Source organism: Piliocolobus tephrosceles, chromosome 9 (genome assembly GCF_002776525.5).
Source record: "Piliocolobus tephrosceles isolate RC106 chromosome 9, ASM277652v3, whole genome shotgun sequence".
NCBI classification, from domain to species: domain Eukaryota; kingdom Metazoa; phylum Chordata; class Mammalia; order Primates; family Cercopithecidae; genus Piliocolobus; species Piliocolobus tephrosceles.
Genome location: NC_045442.1, coordinates 56,207,443 through 56,224,181, shown reverse-complemented (window position 1 = coordinate 56,224,181; position 16,739 = coordinate 56,207,443). Strand labels below are relative to the sequence as shown.

Here is a 16,739-nt window from a genome sequence, read left to right as displayed (position 1 = left end):
ATTGCCAAAGGCAGGTCAGATTGATAAGAGAGGCAGGATGGGAAATAAGGAATTTGATCTAATAGTAAGGGTTGGGATTTTCATTAAACTGACCCAGTAGGAGGCTTGCTAAAACTGAACTAAGCAGACACTAACATATGGAAGGCCAAAAGTCAGGGTCTAGATGAGAAGAGAATTCAGAGAAGCTTGACTAGAGTTAAGTCAAGGAAGAGGATCTTTGTCACGAGAAATGTTCATGCATGCCCACAGGTAAAGAAAATACTAGGTAAAAAGTTACAGGTCCCCCAAGAGAGGTATAGAAAATAAGGAGTCTGGAAGGTAGAAAGATTCCATTTAATTTGTGAAAAGGTTTCAAAGAAATGCTCTGCTCTAAGATAGTAAGGATCCTGTAGGAAGTGGGAAGGGAAATCTCAGGTACATGAAGTGGCGTGGGCAAGACAGTAAAACAAGAAAAACAGGGACTCTTACCAGAAGCTGCAGAGAGTTTGTTAATTGCAGTATAAGTTAAGGGAATCAGGAAAGGCCAAGGTGGACCAAGTATAGCAGGAACTGATTTTAGACGACTTTGAATGCTAACGAAGAATTTAGACTTGACTGAGGAGTAACTGTGAATGACAGCTACTGAAGATCATTTTGAACAGAATGGCATCCTAAATCAGAACCGTGTGTCAGGAAAGTGAGCGATAGGCCACACCAGCTTCAAAGTCAAAGAAATTAGTTCAAAATTTATTTTTTTAACCAAAAAGTAGGAGTGAAGTAAAACCAATGCCTGCTAATTTTCCTCCTCTTTTTTTTTTTTTTTTAACTGAATTAAGTGTGAATCATTAAAGGGCAGGTACTTTTCAGTCCCACTGTGGATCAGCTGGTCTTGCCCGTCTTCATGACTGCAAGAACTGTGATGCTAATTAAAGATCTTACATTCACCCTAGGCACTCGTTTTCCACTGACCTGTCAATGTCCCAGCAGCTGGGGCAGCACTGCCTGTGCAGCCGGGCAGTCGCATCGTTGATATCTTGTGCAGCTTCCTGATGAGGCATCCCTTCGGCCGCAATTTTGGCTACTCGAAGAGCTACACGCCTTTGAAAAGAGCCAGATTGAATTTGTAGACGATCCAAAGGAGACTGACACTTGAAGTCAGTGTTAAAAATACTACAAGGAAAACTACAGTTGAAAGAGTTGTTCTTCAGGTATCTCTTTGCAGTTCAGCTAGAGCTGATGAGTTGTACCTTGGGGAAACAGCTGACTTTGTCATGAAGCAAGGTGATTAAAGGAACAATGGCTAAAGAAGATAACACTTCACAGCTCTTCCACTGGTGAAATGTCACTTTTCCCTACTGAGTCTTTAGACACCACATGTTGTTAGTAAACAAACATCAGAGATCAGAGGTAGCAGCTTCTGAATGTAGCTAAGGGAAGGCTAAGAGTGGCTGCAAGTGTGAGCGCAGGGACTTTGCCTTAGTAACCCCTCTGAAGACATGCCTTGATTGTCCTGTAGAGCCAGCACTCATAGTTCAAGTCTCATTCTAAATTAGGTGCCGGCAGCCTTGGATGAGTAATTTCACTTCTTTGAACCTTGGAGTCTCTATTTATCAAATAAATATACTCTCATAGGACTAATCATGAGGATATAATAATATGCTGTCTTGAGTTTGCTTCAAAATAATACAAGAAAAGGGTTTGACTTTTGGTCAGAATATAGACAAGTCTCGACTGAGCATGGGGTGACAGTTGTGGAACTGAGTTAGGTACCCAGAGATTCGTTATAATATTCTGTCTATTTTAATCTGCAATATGTTTGAAATTTTTTATAATTAAAACTTTTTTTGAAAAGACAAAAATCAGGCCAGGCACAAAGGCTCACACCTGTAATCCCAGCACTTTGGGAGGCTGAGGTGGGCGGATCACCTAAGGTCAGGAGTTCAAGATCAGCTTGGCCAACATGGTGAAACCCAGTCTCTACTAAAAATACAAAAATTAGCCAGGCATGGTGACAGGCACCTGTAATCCCAGCTACTCAGGAGGCTGAAGCAGAAGAATCGCTTGAACCCAGAAGGCAGAGGTTGCAGTGAGCTGAGATCGCGCTATTGTACTCCACCCTGGGAGGTAAAGAGAGACTCCAACCCAAAAAAAAAAAAAAAAAAAAAAAAGGCAAAATCAACAAAAAAATGTGTATCTGTAAGAAGAAACAGTGAAACAGTATACCTCACAATATTAAGGAGTTGATGGTTGAGATAGATTTTGCTCTTAGCCAAACACTTTGCATTCAGTATGTAGCATTTTGCTCTGTGGAAGATAATTTTCAAGGAAGAATGAGTGCATTTTTCTGTGTGACCATAGTTTGAAATTATTGATGAAAAGAGTCAGACCCTGGTAAGATATTTGAATACATTTATTCTGAGCCAAATATGAGTGACTAATAGCCTGTGATGCAACCCTTAGGAGATCCTGAGAATCTGTGCCCAAGGTGGTTTGGGTACAGCTTGGTTGTATACATTTTAGGGAGACATGAGACATCAATCAATATATGCAAGATGTACATTGCTTCCATCTGGAAAGGCAGGACAATGGAAGCAGAGGATCTGCCAAGTCATCAACGGATTCAAAGATTTTTTGATTGAAAGAGTTATTCTGGTTGAAAGAGTTATTATCAATACAAAGGAATATCTAGGTTATGATAAGGGGTTATGGGACCAAGGTTTTATCATGCAGATGAAGCCGCCCGGGCTTCAGAGAGAATAGATTGTAAATGTTTCTTATCAGACTTACAGAGTCTGTTCTAGCAGTAATTCCAAAAAGGAGGAGGGCAGAATGAGGCATGCCAGGCTTCCCCTACCCATCACAACCTGAACTAGTTTTGCAGGTTAATTTTGGAATGCTCTTGGCTGAGAGGAGGGGTCCATTCAGATGGTTGGGGGGCCTTAGAATTTTATTTTTGGTTTACAGACACGTCTATGCATATTTTGTCATTTTTTACTTATTAGAATCTGCAGAAGAGAAAATGAAACAATTTTGACCTTTTAGTTCATAAAAAACAATCACTGTACTGCAGTCTGTATGAAATTTTTTTGTGTGTAGGTGGTGGAAGGTGGATGTGATTTTTGTATATTATTTCTCCATCAGATGTTTTCAGGTTTTACATTATGAAGTAGACATTTGGACATTATTTTTTGTATGTTTCCAGATTTTATTTTATTTTATTAGCAAAATGCTGTTTTCACTTGAAAGGCTGCTTTACTTTGGCTTATAAAAGCAAATGTTTTAAATCAACATAAAAGGCAGAAGATATAAACATGCTCCAAAGAATGTTCAAATTAGGCCATGTACTATTTGCAATTAAAATTTTATTTTTAAATAACATTAATACTATTGACATTTGGCTAGTAGTTTAGAAATAGGCTTGTACCTTGTTGCTTATACATTAGAATAATTAAGCTTACTTTCAAGATCTGCTCACACAGTCCAGAAAGTCATATGAACATAATGAATCAAATTTTGTTGTATTTTTAAATACGACTAAGTACCAGTCTCAGGGATCTTCAAGTTGAGGAACTTATAAACCAAGAACACTTGTGAAAACTTCTCCAGCAGGATTAGGACCACTTAGTTTTAAGTGAATAACTCTCTACTTCCTCAGTTTCCTGCAGAGTCTCCCTTCCCACCTATCCTTTAACACATATTCCCTCTGCCCTAGTACTAAGAAAAGCCTAGCTCTCTCTCACACACATTTCCCAAGGGTGCAAAAACTCCTGAGGTAGTGGGGGCAAACAGAAGAATTCAAAATATTGGTGTTCTGCTGAGAACTGCATGATTCTAGTGATCTGATAAACCCTTTGCTGCCCACAAAAATCAAAGACCTAATAAAGTTATCCTGTGATGGATCATTGAGAAGAATTTTGGGTGAAAGATCATGAAGTATGGAGGATTGGATGGATGAATTGACAGAAGTAGGCTTCAGAAGATGAGTAATAAAAAACTATGCTAAGCTAAAGGAGTATATTCTAAACCAATGCAAAGAAGCTAAGAACCTTGATAGAAGGTTAGAGTAATTGCTAGCTAGAAAAAACAGCTGCAAGAGGAACATAAACGACCTGATGGAGCTAAAAAACACAGCATGAGAACTTCACGAAGCATATACAAGTATCAATAGCCAAATCGACCAAGCAGAAGAAAGGGTATCAGAGTTTGAAGACCACCTTGATGAAATAAGGCATGCAGACAAGACTAGAGAAATAAGAATGAAAAGGTATGAACAAAGCCTCAAGAAATATGGGACTTCATAAAAAGACTGAACCTACTATTGGAGTACAAGAAGGAGACAGGGAGAATGGAAACAAGCTGGAAAACACACTTCAGGATATTATCTAGGAGAACTTACCCAACCTAGCAAAATAGGCCAACATGCAAATTCAGGAAATACAGAGAACACCATTAAGATGCTCCATGAGAAGATCAACTCCGAGACACATAATATTCAGATTCTCCAAGGTCTAAATGAAGGAAAAACTGTTAAGGGCAGCCAGAGAGAAAGGCCAGGTCACCTACAAAGGAAGCCCATCAGACTAACAGCAGACCTCTCAGCAGAAACTCTACAAGCCAAGAAATTGGGGGCCAATATTCAACATTCATAAGGAAAAGAATTTTCAACCCAGAATTTCATATCCAGCTAAACTAAGCTTCTTAAGCGAAGGAGAAATAAAATCCTTTACAGACAAGCAAATGCTGAGGAATTTCATTACCATCAGGCCTGCCTTTCAATAGCTCCTGAAGGAAGTACTAAACATGGAAAGGAAAAACCAGTACCAGCCACTGCAAAAACACACCAGAATACAAAGACCAATGAAACTATGAAGAAACGAATCAACTAATGTACAAAATAACCAAATAGCAGTATGATGACAGGATCAAATTCACTCTAACAATACTAATCTTAAATGTAAATGGGCTAAAGGCCACAATTAAAAGACACAGACTGGCAAATTGGATAAAGAGTCAAGACCCATCAGTGTGCTATATTCAGGAGGCCCATCTCACATGCAAAGACACACACATAGGCTCAAAATAAAGGGATGGAGGATTATTTGCCAAGCAAATGGAAAGCAAAATAATAGCAGGGGTTCCAATCCTAGTCTCTGACAAAACAGACTTTAAATCAACAAAGGTCCAAAAAGACAAAGAAGCATATTACCTAATGGTAAAGGGAACAACTCAAAAGAAGAGCTAACTATTCCAAATATATATGCACCCAATAAAAGATTGCCCAGATTCATAAAACAATTTCTTTGAGACCTATAAAGAGACTTAGACTCCCACACAATAATAGTGGGAGAATTTAACACTCCACTGTCAGTATTAGACAGATCTATGAGACAGAAAATTAACAAGGATAGTTAGGATTTGAATTCAGCTCTGGATAAAGTGGACTTAGTAGACGTCTAGAGAACTTTCTACCCCAAATCAACAGAATACACATTCTTCTCAGTGCCACATGGCACTTACTCAAAAATCGATCATATGATTGGAAGTAAAACACTCCTCGGCAAATGCAAAAGAACTGAAATCATAACAAATGGTCTCTCAGACCACAGTGCAATGAAAAATGAAATTAGAACTCAGGATTAAGAAACTCACTGAAAACTACACAATTACATGGAAATTGAACAGCCAGCTCCTAAATGACTCTTGGGTAAACATTATGAAATTAAGGCAGAAATCAAGAAGTTCTTTGAAACCAATGAGAACAGAGAGGCAAAGTACCCGAATCTCTAGGATGCAGCTAAAGCAGTGCTAAGAAGGAATTTTATAGCACTAAATGCCCACATCAGAAAGTTTGAAAGATCTCAAATCGACACCCTAATATCATAATCAAAAGAGCCAGAAAAGCAAGAACAAATGAATCCAAAAGCTAGCAGAAGACAAAAAATAACTAAGAGAAGAGTTAGAGATAGAGACATGAAAAGCACTCCAAAAAATCAATGAACCCAGGAACTGTTTTTTTTTTTTTTGAAAAAATGAACAATATAGATGGACCGCTAGCTAAACTAATGAAGAAAAGAGAGAAGACTCAAAGAGACAATAAAAAATGACAAAGGAGATATCACCACTGACCCCACAGAAATACAAACTACTATCAGTGAATACTATAAACAGTTTTATGGAAATAAACTGGAAAATCTAGAAAAAATGGATAAATTCCTGGACACATATACCCTCTCAAGATTAACCAGGAAGATGTCGAATCCCTGAATAGACCAATAACGAGTTCTGAAATTGAGGCAGTAATTAATAGCCTACCAACCAAAAAAAAGCCCAGGATCCAGATGGATTTACAGCTGAATTCTACCAGAAATACAAAGAGGAGCTGGTATCATTCCTTCTGAAACTCTTCCAAACAATTAAAAAGGAAGGACTCTTCCCTAACTCATTTTATGAAGCCAGCATCATCCTGATACCAAAACCAAGAAGAGACACAACAAAAAAAGAAAACTACAGGCCAGTATCCCTGATGAACATTGATGAGAAAATCCTCAATAAAATACTGGCAAACCAAATCCAGCACATCAAAAAACGTATCTGCCACGAGGAAATCAGCTTCATCTCTGGGATGCAAGACTGGTTCAACTTACACAAATCAATAAACATAATCCATCACATAAACAGAACCAAAGACAAAAACCACATGATTATCTCAATAGATGCAGAAAAGGCCTTTGATAAAATTCAACATCCCTTCATGTTAAAAACTCTCAACAAACTAGGGATTGATGGAATATATCTCAACATAATAAGAGCTATTTATGACAAACCCACAACTAATACCATATTGAATGGGCAAAAGCTGGAAGCATTCCCTTTGAAAACTGGTACAAGACAAGGATGCCCTGTCTCACCACTCCTATTCAACATAATATTGGAAGTTCAGACCAGAGCAATCAGTCAAGAGAAAGAAATAAAGCATACTCAAATAGGAAGAGAGGAAGTCAAATTATCTCTGTTTGCAGATGACATGATTTTATATTTAGAAAACTCCACTATCTCAGCCCAAAAACTCCTTAAACTGATAAGTGCCAAATCATGAATGAACTCCCACTCACAATCACTGCAAAGAGAATAAAATACATAGGTATACAGCTAACAAGGGATGCGAAGGAACTCTGCAAGGAGAACTACAAACCACTGCCCAAGGATATAAGAGAGGATGCAAACAAATGAAGAAACATTCCATCTTCATGGATAGGAGTAATTAATATCATGAAAATGGCCGTACTGCCCAAAGTAATTTATGGATTCAATGCTATTCCCATCAAACTACCATTGACATTCTTCACAGAATTAGAAAACCTATTTTAAATTTCATATGGAATCAAAGAAACCCCATATAGCCAAGAAAATCCTAAGCAAAAAGAAAAAGAACATGCTACTTCACTTCAAACTACACTACAAGGCTACGGTAACCAAAATGGCCTGGTACTGGTACCAAAACAGACATATAGACCAATGGAGCAGAACAGAGACCTCAGAAATCTGCAACCATCTGATCTTCAATAAACCTGACAAAAACAAGCAATGGGGAAAGGATCTCCAGTTCAGTAAATGGTGCTGGGAAAACTGGCTAGCCATATGCAGAAAACTGAAATTGGACCCCTTCCTTACATCTAATACAAAAATTAGCTTAAGGTGGATTAAAGACTTAAACGTAAAACCCAAAACCATAAAAACCCTAGAAGAAAACCTAAGCAATAGCATTCAGCACATAGGCATGGGCAAAGATTTCATGACAAAAACACTGACAAAAGCCAAAATTGACAAATGAGATCTAATTAAACAGAAGAGCTTCTGCACAGCAAAAGAAACTATCATTAGAGTGAACAGGCAACCTACAGGATGGGAGAAAATTTCTGCAATCTACCCATTTGTCAAAGGGCTAATATCCAGAATCTACAAAGAACTTAAACAAATTTACAAGAAAAAACCTCATCAAAAAGTGGGCAAAGGATATGAACAGACACTTCTCAAAAGAAGACATTTATGCGGCCAAGAAACAGATGAAGAAAAGTTCAACATCACTGATCATCAGAGAAATGCAAATCAAAACCACAATGAGATACCATCTCACACCAGGCAGAATGGTAGTTATTAAAATGTCAGGAAACAATAGATGCTGGGGAGGCTGTGGAGAAATAGGAACACTTTTACACTGTTGGTGGGAATGTAAATTAGTTCAATCATTGTGGAACACAGTATGGCAATTCCTCAAGGATCTAGAACCAGAAATACCATTTGACCCAGCAATCCCGTTACTGGGTATATACCCAAAGGAATATAAATCATTCTACTATAAAGACATATGCACACATATGTTTATTGCAGCACTATTTACAATAGCAAAGACATGAAACCAACCAAAATGCCCATCAACAATAGATTGGAGAAAGAAAATGTGGTACATTTACATCGTGGAATACTATGCAGCCATAAAAAAGAATGAGATCATGTCCTTCTCAGGGACATGGATGAAGCTGGAAGCCATCATCCTCAGCAAACTAACACGGAAACAGAAAACCAAATACCTCATGTTCTCACTCATAAGTGGGAGTTGAGCAATGAGAACACATGGACATAGAGAAGGGAACAACACACACCAGGGCCTGTTGGGGGCAGGGGAGTGAGGGGAGGGAACTTAGAGGATGGGTCAATAGGTACAACAAACCACCATGGCACACATGTACCTATGTGACAAACCTACACGTTCTGCACATGTATCCCATTTATTTCTTTTGGAAGAAATCTTTTAAGAAAATTTTTAAGACAAAAAAAGATCATTAAGTAATTTTTCACATGGAATTCAGAGAATTTGTAACTCTACTACAACAGTCTATGTGAACAAGGTTTCTCAACACTAATATCTATAAAAGCAAAAATCAGGGCTAATATTGATGCTGAACCTTGTCTCATTCTAGCAATAACTAATCTTCATTAGCAGATACATAAACTAGTCATGAAAAAAAGCATATCTCATTAAAAGAGAAATTTTTAATACATTGTTTTTGTGGAATGGTCACAAAACTTTTTATGTATTTTTGCTGTTTTGATTGGTTATATTCAAATAATTATAGTAATAATCCAATCAAATGATTCATTTTTTACACTTAGAGGCATGTGTTGTCAGGAAATATTTAAACCTTTCTTAAATTTAAACTGATATAATTTTATGGCAGAGAAATATGTGGTAATCAATAAAAAACCTTCAAGCATAAAATTATATGAAGATAAAATTATGTATGGGGAAATGGAATGGAAATAGAAACTCAAGAGGAAAAAGAACCAATGTAGAATTTCTATTACAGATTTCTATTTAAGAGTTTATTCATGTGTTTTTGTTAATGGTGAGCATCAAATTTCTTGTAGTACTTAGATTTTATTGGCTATTCAAAACAGTAGTGGAAAAGTTATACATTTAAATGTTGATATTCAGACTTGTAGGAAATTACATACTTTGCAGCTACTTAAACTTATGAAAAAATGTAGTTTTCAAAAGAAAGTATTTTATGAAATAAACGAGCAAATGTTTGCAGCCCACTTGTCCACAGCATGTTGGGTGCCATGCTGGGTCTGGAAGAAGTACACTGCACTCATAGAATTTATTGTCAAATTTAATTGGTGATGTTTCCTTTGTTCAACAGGATGGTCTGACACCACTGCACTGTGGAGCAAGGAGTGGCCATGAGCAGGTGGTAGAAATGTTGCTTGATCGAGCTGCCCCCATTCTTTCAAAAACCAAGGTAATTTCTTTTCAGGTTTCTGGACATTGGACTGTATTTGTTTTGATGGTTATATGATCCAGCCTTTTGAATCACATAGAAAATGAATCAGAGTTGGAAGGCCGAGCGAGACGGGCGGATCACGAGGTCAGGAGATCGAGACCATCCTGGCTAACACGGTGAAACCCTGTCTCTACTAAAAAATACAAAAAACTAGCCGGGCGAGGTGGCAGACGCCTATAGTCCCAGCTACTCGGGAGGCTGAGGCAGGAGAATGGCGTAAACCCGGGAGGCGGAGCTTGCAGTGAGCTGAGATCTGGCCACTGCACTCCAGCCTGGGCGACAGAGCGCCGTCTCAAAAAAAAAAAAAAAAAAGAAAAGAAAAGAAAATTATTCAGAGTAGTTATGTTCACCAAATCTTTACAGACCTCAAAATAAGTTTGGGCTTATTAAAATTTTATGTAGAATGTGCTATGCCACAAAGTGTGTGTATGTGGTTTCTGTTTTGTTTCAGGAATGCTTACTGCTTGATTTTACTCTGTGAAATTTTCATAGCTCAGAAATATAATTGCTTGTCAGGTTAAGAAAGACTAAAATTTCTACACTCTGTAAAGTATGGATGCTGGCTGTGTTTAGCCCCTCAGCTTATTTCTTGAGAGTTCACAGGCTATTAAGAAAGTCGAGGATATCACTTAGCTGATGAAGACTGGAAACTTTGGAAAGATTGCACCTTGATTGGGCTTTTGGGAATGTTGACATATCTGAAAGGAACACATGATGATTGCCTGAAAAAAATTAATCATTGACTCTCTTTTAGACTTTTTTTTTATAATAAAACCATTTGACATCATTTGAAGAAGAGAATATTTACAAATAAATTTTGAGACATATAAACCACCTCATTGTCACTACTATTTTTATTAATTAAACCAGTGATTTTTTTTGGAAATGATACTAAGCTTTACTAAGAGCTTTAATCTCTAAACATTATCAAAGCAACAAAAGCACATATTTCTATTTTCACTCTGGTCAGTGTTTTCTCAACAATATTAGGAAGACTAGATGGGTTGAGGTGGTCTGGACAATTCCATCACTCATTTAAAATGTAGGGTTTAGACTGGTGAGCTGTTGAGGGTGTTGTCTAATAGAATTAAACATCCATGATGTTTTCATTGTATGTGATGACATCTTGGCCTTGGCCTTTTGAGTGTTTCTTATCTTGACGATTCTGTTTGTTCTTTTCCTTTTACATATCCCATATCTATTTTCTTTCCTCCTCCACTGCTGTCTTCTAAGCCACATTATCATTTCTCACTGAACCACTGTAGTAGCTTCCTGTTGGTCCCCCATTTCCCTTTTTGCTCCTTCACAAATCATCCCACTTTGCAGTCAAAGTGGCCATATAAACTGTCATCCAAATCATGTCAGCCTCCTGCTCAAAAACCCTCCCACTAATCCCCATTGTTCTCTTTCAAATTGGTTTTCATTTTCTCAAAGCAATAAGGAAGAATGTTAAAAATCAGAGAGTTGCTCATCTTTTTTCTCCTATTCATCTCATTGCTTTGGATTTTTTCTGAGAAATCTTGATTTTTTTCTTCCAACCTTTTAATTTTCAAGAACATTTTCTTGTTATCTGATAGCTTCTTTTCTTAAAGTATCCTGTTCATTTTAATGGGTACAATATTTTCTGTGACCTTTCTGAGAATATTTAAGATAACTTTCTTGTAATTTAGTTTTTCTGTTTCCTGAATGTCTCTAATTCCTCAGATTTCCTTTTTTTCCTCTTTTTTTTTTTTTTTTTTTTTTTTTTTTGCTTTGGCTCTATCTTTTATATTGAAGGCTTCCCACAATGGCTGTGTCAGGCACAAACATGTGAGTAGCAGCTCTAAAGGGTTTAGGCAGTGCTGATCACGTGGCAGTGGTTAAGAGGGGCTCTTTAATGTCAGGATTATGTTCCCTTTACCGTAGGTGGTACAGTTTTTTGAGAGACAAATCCACCAACCTTTGCAGTGCACACCTGTGTGAATACATTCTGAGTAGGGGAAAGAGGCTGCCAGTCTTGTGCTTTATGCATACTTTAATCATAATATTGATAGCTAATATTTACATAGTGATTACTGCTTATCAGGCTCTATGTTCTTTATACATATTAACTCATTTAATCCTCATTAAGTGAGATACTGGTATTACTGTTATTCCCTTTTAATAGATGAGGAAACTGAAACCCAAAGAGATAAAGTAGCTTTCTCAAAATATCTCAGTTAGTGGCAGAACAAGGATTTGAACCCAAGCAGCCTAACTTTAACGCCTCCATTCTCCTTCCTTTTTCTGTGATCACCTATTCTCAGTCCAAATCCTCATCCCTGCCCTCTGTTCTGCCTGGGCCCTTGAGTCTGAATCTCTCTAGTTCACCTTCTCCAGACATTAATTCTGGTGTCCTTCAGGCTAGAAGGAGGCAGTTACCTGACTTTGCTGAGTTGGGAAGGGCCTGGAGACCTGACAGCTCCATACACAGTCTTTGATCCGATTTTACTTGCAGCCCCAAGTCTCATCTTATCTTCTGAGGTACTACGCTTCCGTAGCCTCCACCTTTTTGGGATTTGAAAGGCAAATCAGCTTGTCTTTTTATTCCCAGCAGTGTGCTGGAGCCTGATTGTATTGGCTCATGAGCTGGTTGTGTACATCTCTTCCCAATTCCCCATTCAGTAACATCAGATGGACGGCTTGAAATTGGTGGTTGTGGGGGGATTGACAGCATGGAAATTGGCTAGTGCTACACACTGGGGCTTTTCTTTTTCCAGGAGTTGGATGTTAAACATTTGTCAGCACAGCACTGATTCTACTGCTTCAGACACTTAGGTTTCAGCCTCTCTCTTTGACTGGATGAATGACCACACTCAAATCCTCTTTTCATATTCTGAAGTTTGGAGACAACCCTCATCTGTTTTTGATTTCTTCCCCATTGTGTATGTGGGAATGGAAAAGGACATGCACATGTGTGCCCCTCTGGATTTTACCCTTTAAATCTATTATTGCTTTTTGGTGGAGTTTTGGGAGAGGAAGGATAAATATAGCTATTACATCTGCTGTGTTTGATCAGAAATCTCCCTCTGCACTGAGGATAGACTTCTTAAGATATTCTGACCACCTCTCTTCCTCATCTCCTCCCGTTTTGCTCCTTCCTCACCATCTTCCAGCTAACCAGCCTTGTTTTACTTCCTAGACTACACCTTTGTTTTCATTTCCTGTTTGCTTGGTTTGAGTTCCCTCAGCTTGTTCCAGATCTCTGCGGTCCCCGTACATTCTTCAACGCAAATGTCTTCCTCATAAACAGGCGTTTTCTCATGATTTACCCCTCCCATCTTCACCACCCCCTGCCAGTGCCATCTGGCCATATTTTATTTTCTTTAGAGCTTTTAACACCATCTTGAAATTATATGCTTGTTTACTTGCTTGCTGTCTGGTTGTCTTCAATAGAATGAAAGCAAGAACTTTTCCTGGTTCAGTGCAATACCCACAAGCACCTGTATTTGTGCCCAGAACACAGTAGGGCTTAGCAAATATTTGTTGAATGACTATTAAGTGAAAGAGTACATTCCTAGGCTTAAGGCCATCTGACCAGTTCTTCAAGAATTTCGTCTTACTGAGCTAAGAAAGCCCATTACATTGGATCCGTATTTTCAGGCACCATATGTAATACCACTTCGTTCCATAGGGCAGATGATCTTTTCTGTACTGTTTTCTTGTCCTTCTCCAATTATCTTTAAGTTTCCCATCCACACAATCATTGTGTTTTTTGCATTGCTAGAGAATTTTTTTTTATTGACACTGCCTCCCATTTCTACTCTCCACTATTCTTTGTTCTCTCAGATTTTGTGGGGGTTTTTTGTTTGTTCACTTGTTTACTTCATGTTTTCCTCTAAGACTGTATCAAAACATAAAGCAAAAGAATGTTTTGGCAGGAATAAAGCAGTCCATATGCTCGTGGGTAGCAGTATCTCAAATGGGAAATGTTCCTACCTTTTCCTGCACCTTCATTTCTATGGTTTAAAATATTTGAGGAAAATTTTTTAGGCAGAAATATCCTGATAGACTGACAGTGTACGAGTCCTTTAAATTGACCTAGATATCTGCTGAGCTCTTCCTGTATGTGCAAAGCTCTCTTCTGTGCAATGGAAAAAATAATAACCATGTACCTCTTGCCTTCAAGGAATCCAAATCGTTGAAATATATGTCACAGAGTGAATAATGCCACGGGAATGGTTAACAAGGAGCTCATATTACTTTTTCTTATCCTGAATTCCTTCTTTATGTCATTCATTGATAAATTCAGAGCACATAACTTGGCTCAGAGGATTCAGAAACCTCTGGTTCCTTGGTGCATATTTGATCTGTCATTGTCAAAATTCATTAACGACAATTTTTTTAGAAACTGAATTTGCTGTCAAATTACTTTTCCCAAAAACATGTTTAACTATGTTACAATAATTGATACAGCCTCTTTTGATAATTGAATTCTCTAGGAATTTCCTAGGCTCCCCCACTTTGCCATCATAGTTAAAAGAAAGGATTGACATCTTCATGCCTTGTTTTGCCTTCATTAGGAAACGTATTGAATGCTGGTGTCATTCTAGGTTTTATTTACCTTTGACCACATATATTTGTTCTCTCTGCTCTTTAAATGAATTTTCAACTCATTCCCACTGCACATGATTAACTGTGTTATTGAACCCAGGTTGATTTAAACTAACAAGGTGAGCATTAGTTAATGGCTCTGTCAATGCCCTGCCTTTCCTCATCATAGACACATGGGGGCACCAGATTGATAGAAAAGGGAAATGTTTGCCTTTCTTCTTTGATGTGAGATGAAATGCATTACATTGGGACCTTTTTTAAAGTCAAATCAATATAGTCTTCAATATTGGGTATCAGTAATCTCTAAGGACAAAATTAATACCAGTCCGATGAATACCAATCTGTTCTTACCTTCATTTTTTCTTTCAGTCTTAAATATTAAGAATTCCTATTCGGCCAAGTTCCAGTAGCTCATACCTATAATCCCAGTGCTTTGGGAAGCTGAGGCAGGAGGATCGCTTCAGGCTGGAGTTTGAGACCAGCTGAGCAACAGAGTGAAACCATATCGCTATTTAAAATAAAAAGAAAAATAAAATTTCCATTCATCTGGGTTATGACCCATGCTGCAGTTCACACTTCTATTAAATTAGGAAAAGACATTATCCTTGACAACTTGTTATTGACTGACATAAGCAGTTGGGAAGACCAATTTTAAAAATAGCTGTAGTTCAAAATAGTTGTCAAAAGCTTTTACAAATAGAAGGTATTTTCACGTGAAGAACTGGAGTTTTTATCTGTTTATATTTGCACTTTATTTTGTGTTCTGCACATTTGTGTTTAAAAGGCAAAAGAATGAACTCTGATTTCCTTATGTGTTCCAGAATGGATTGTCTCCATTGCACATGGCCACACAAGGGGACCACTTAAACTGCGTCCAGCTTCTCCTCCAGCATAATGTGCCCGTGGACGATGTCACCAATGACTACCTGACTGCCCTACATGTGGCTGCCCACTGTGGCCATTACAAAGTCGCCAAGGTTCTCTTGGATAAGAAAGCAAACCCCAATGCCAAAGCCCTGGTGAGTGGCTCAACCAGCGAGTCCAGCCTCAGTTGTCTTGCTCACAACCTGCTGCCTCTATATGTGAAGGGAATGCTTTGAGGAAGTTGAAATGGAAGGTGCTAGTTAAAGTGTACTTCTTGTCAATTTTTTCAAATATCCTTCAGGAAAGTCTACAAAATTTTCTATTTCCGACATGAGAAAGGCTGATGGAGCCAAACTGTTAATGTTTTTATGGTCACGTAAGTGATTCCCTTATGAACCCAAAGACTACACAATTATAAGAAGACTAAGGTGGCCAACGTCATCTTATTGTGGATAAACTTATAATTCTGTGAATTAAAAGTTTATTCGGAGATCTGAAAATGAGGCAAAGTTATCAAAAATATCTATTTTAAACATAAGCAGTCTAGGGATTTGTGAGCTAAAATTTTATATTATCTTAACCTTGTAAGTTAGTGAAATACTGCCTGTAATCTTCTGTTTCCCAGTCAGAATTTTGGTCTGGTTTATAGGCTTCACTTTAAAGTAATTTGTTCTTTTAGCCTTTAGCCGTGCTATACTTTGGTTTTCTCAGCAAAATGGTGTTTGTTGTCTTTGCAAAAATAAATGGTCCCAACTTAGTAAGCTGTCTATTTCAGAATAAGTACCCATGTTTAGGAAAAAATAAGTCACCCAATTTTAGGGAAAGCATGTGAGTTTACTAGCAATTTTGAGGTAAAGGTTGTCATCATCCAATCGACCCTTTAAGGAAGGGTTTTTACCCCTTTCCAAAGAGTGCGGTCGTCCTGTCTGGATAGATCTCTACCACCTCTTGTACTCTGTGGGCTCTAAAATTCAGAGTGGGCAGGAAAGGATGACGAAAGAGAAACTCTCCAGACCCCAGACACCTCCTTGCCACTATAATTCTAAAACCTTTTACCAAACCAGCATTTCAAGATCTGTCTGTAGACCCACCCAGTCTATCAAACGTGTCTGAATTCTGAGAAGGGAGAAAGGAAATTAACAGTCATGACTCATTTTTCCATACAAGAAAAACAAGTAAGTCCCAAAACAGGGCGTGGGCTCCCACTCTCATTTTCCTGTGACTCTGAAGATTTCACAACATATGGAGGTTATAGCCAGTCATCCTGGGATGGACTGTGGCCAAATGGTCTGAGAAGTCTTGGTGAAAGCACCTGCAGTGACTTTGACCTAAGCTTTTACGGTGGACTCTGGTATTTATAGTTCTCCACTGGCTGCTGAAATACGTGCCACAGTCTCAACTGGCAGGCAGGACAACTTGGGACATAATTTATTAAAAAGCAGATTCTTTTATTAGATTAAATCGTAAACCAAATTATTCAAA

The 16,739-nt window shown here is 38.0% G+C and overlaps 1 protein-coding gene across 2 annotated transcripts in view; it reads left to right on the top strand.

The window, feature by feature from the left end:
• Positions 1-16,739, top strand: part of ANK3 (ankyrin 3) — a 713,837-nt gene that overhangs the window by 516,108 nt on the left and 180,990 nt on the right. For both annotated transcript variants that reach the window (XM_026454835.2, XM_023185582.3), the window contains 2 exons: positions 9,681-9,779; positions 15,215-15,412. In XM_026454835.2, coding sequence (XP_026310620.1) covers positions 9,681-9,779; positions 15,215-15,412 — 297 coding nt within the window. The remainder of the gene's footprint in view (positions 1-9,680; positions 9,780-15,214; positions 15,413-16,739) is intronic.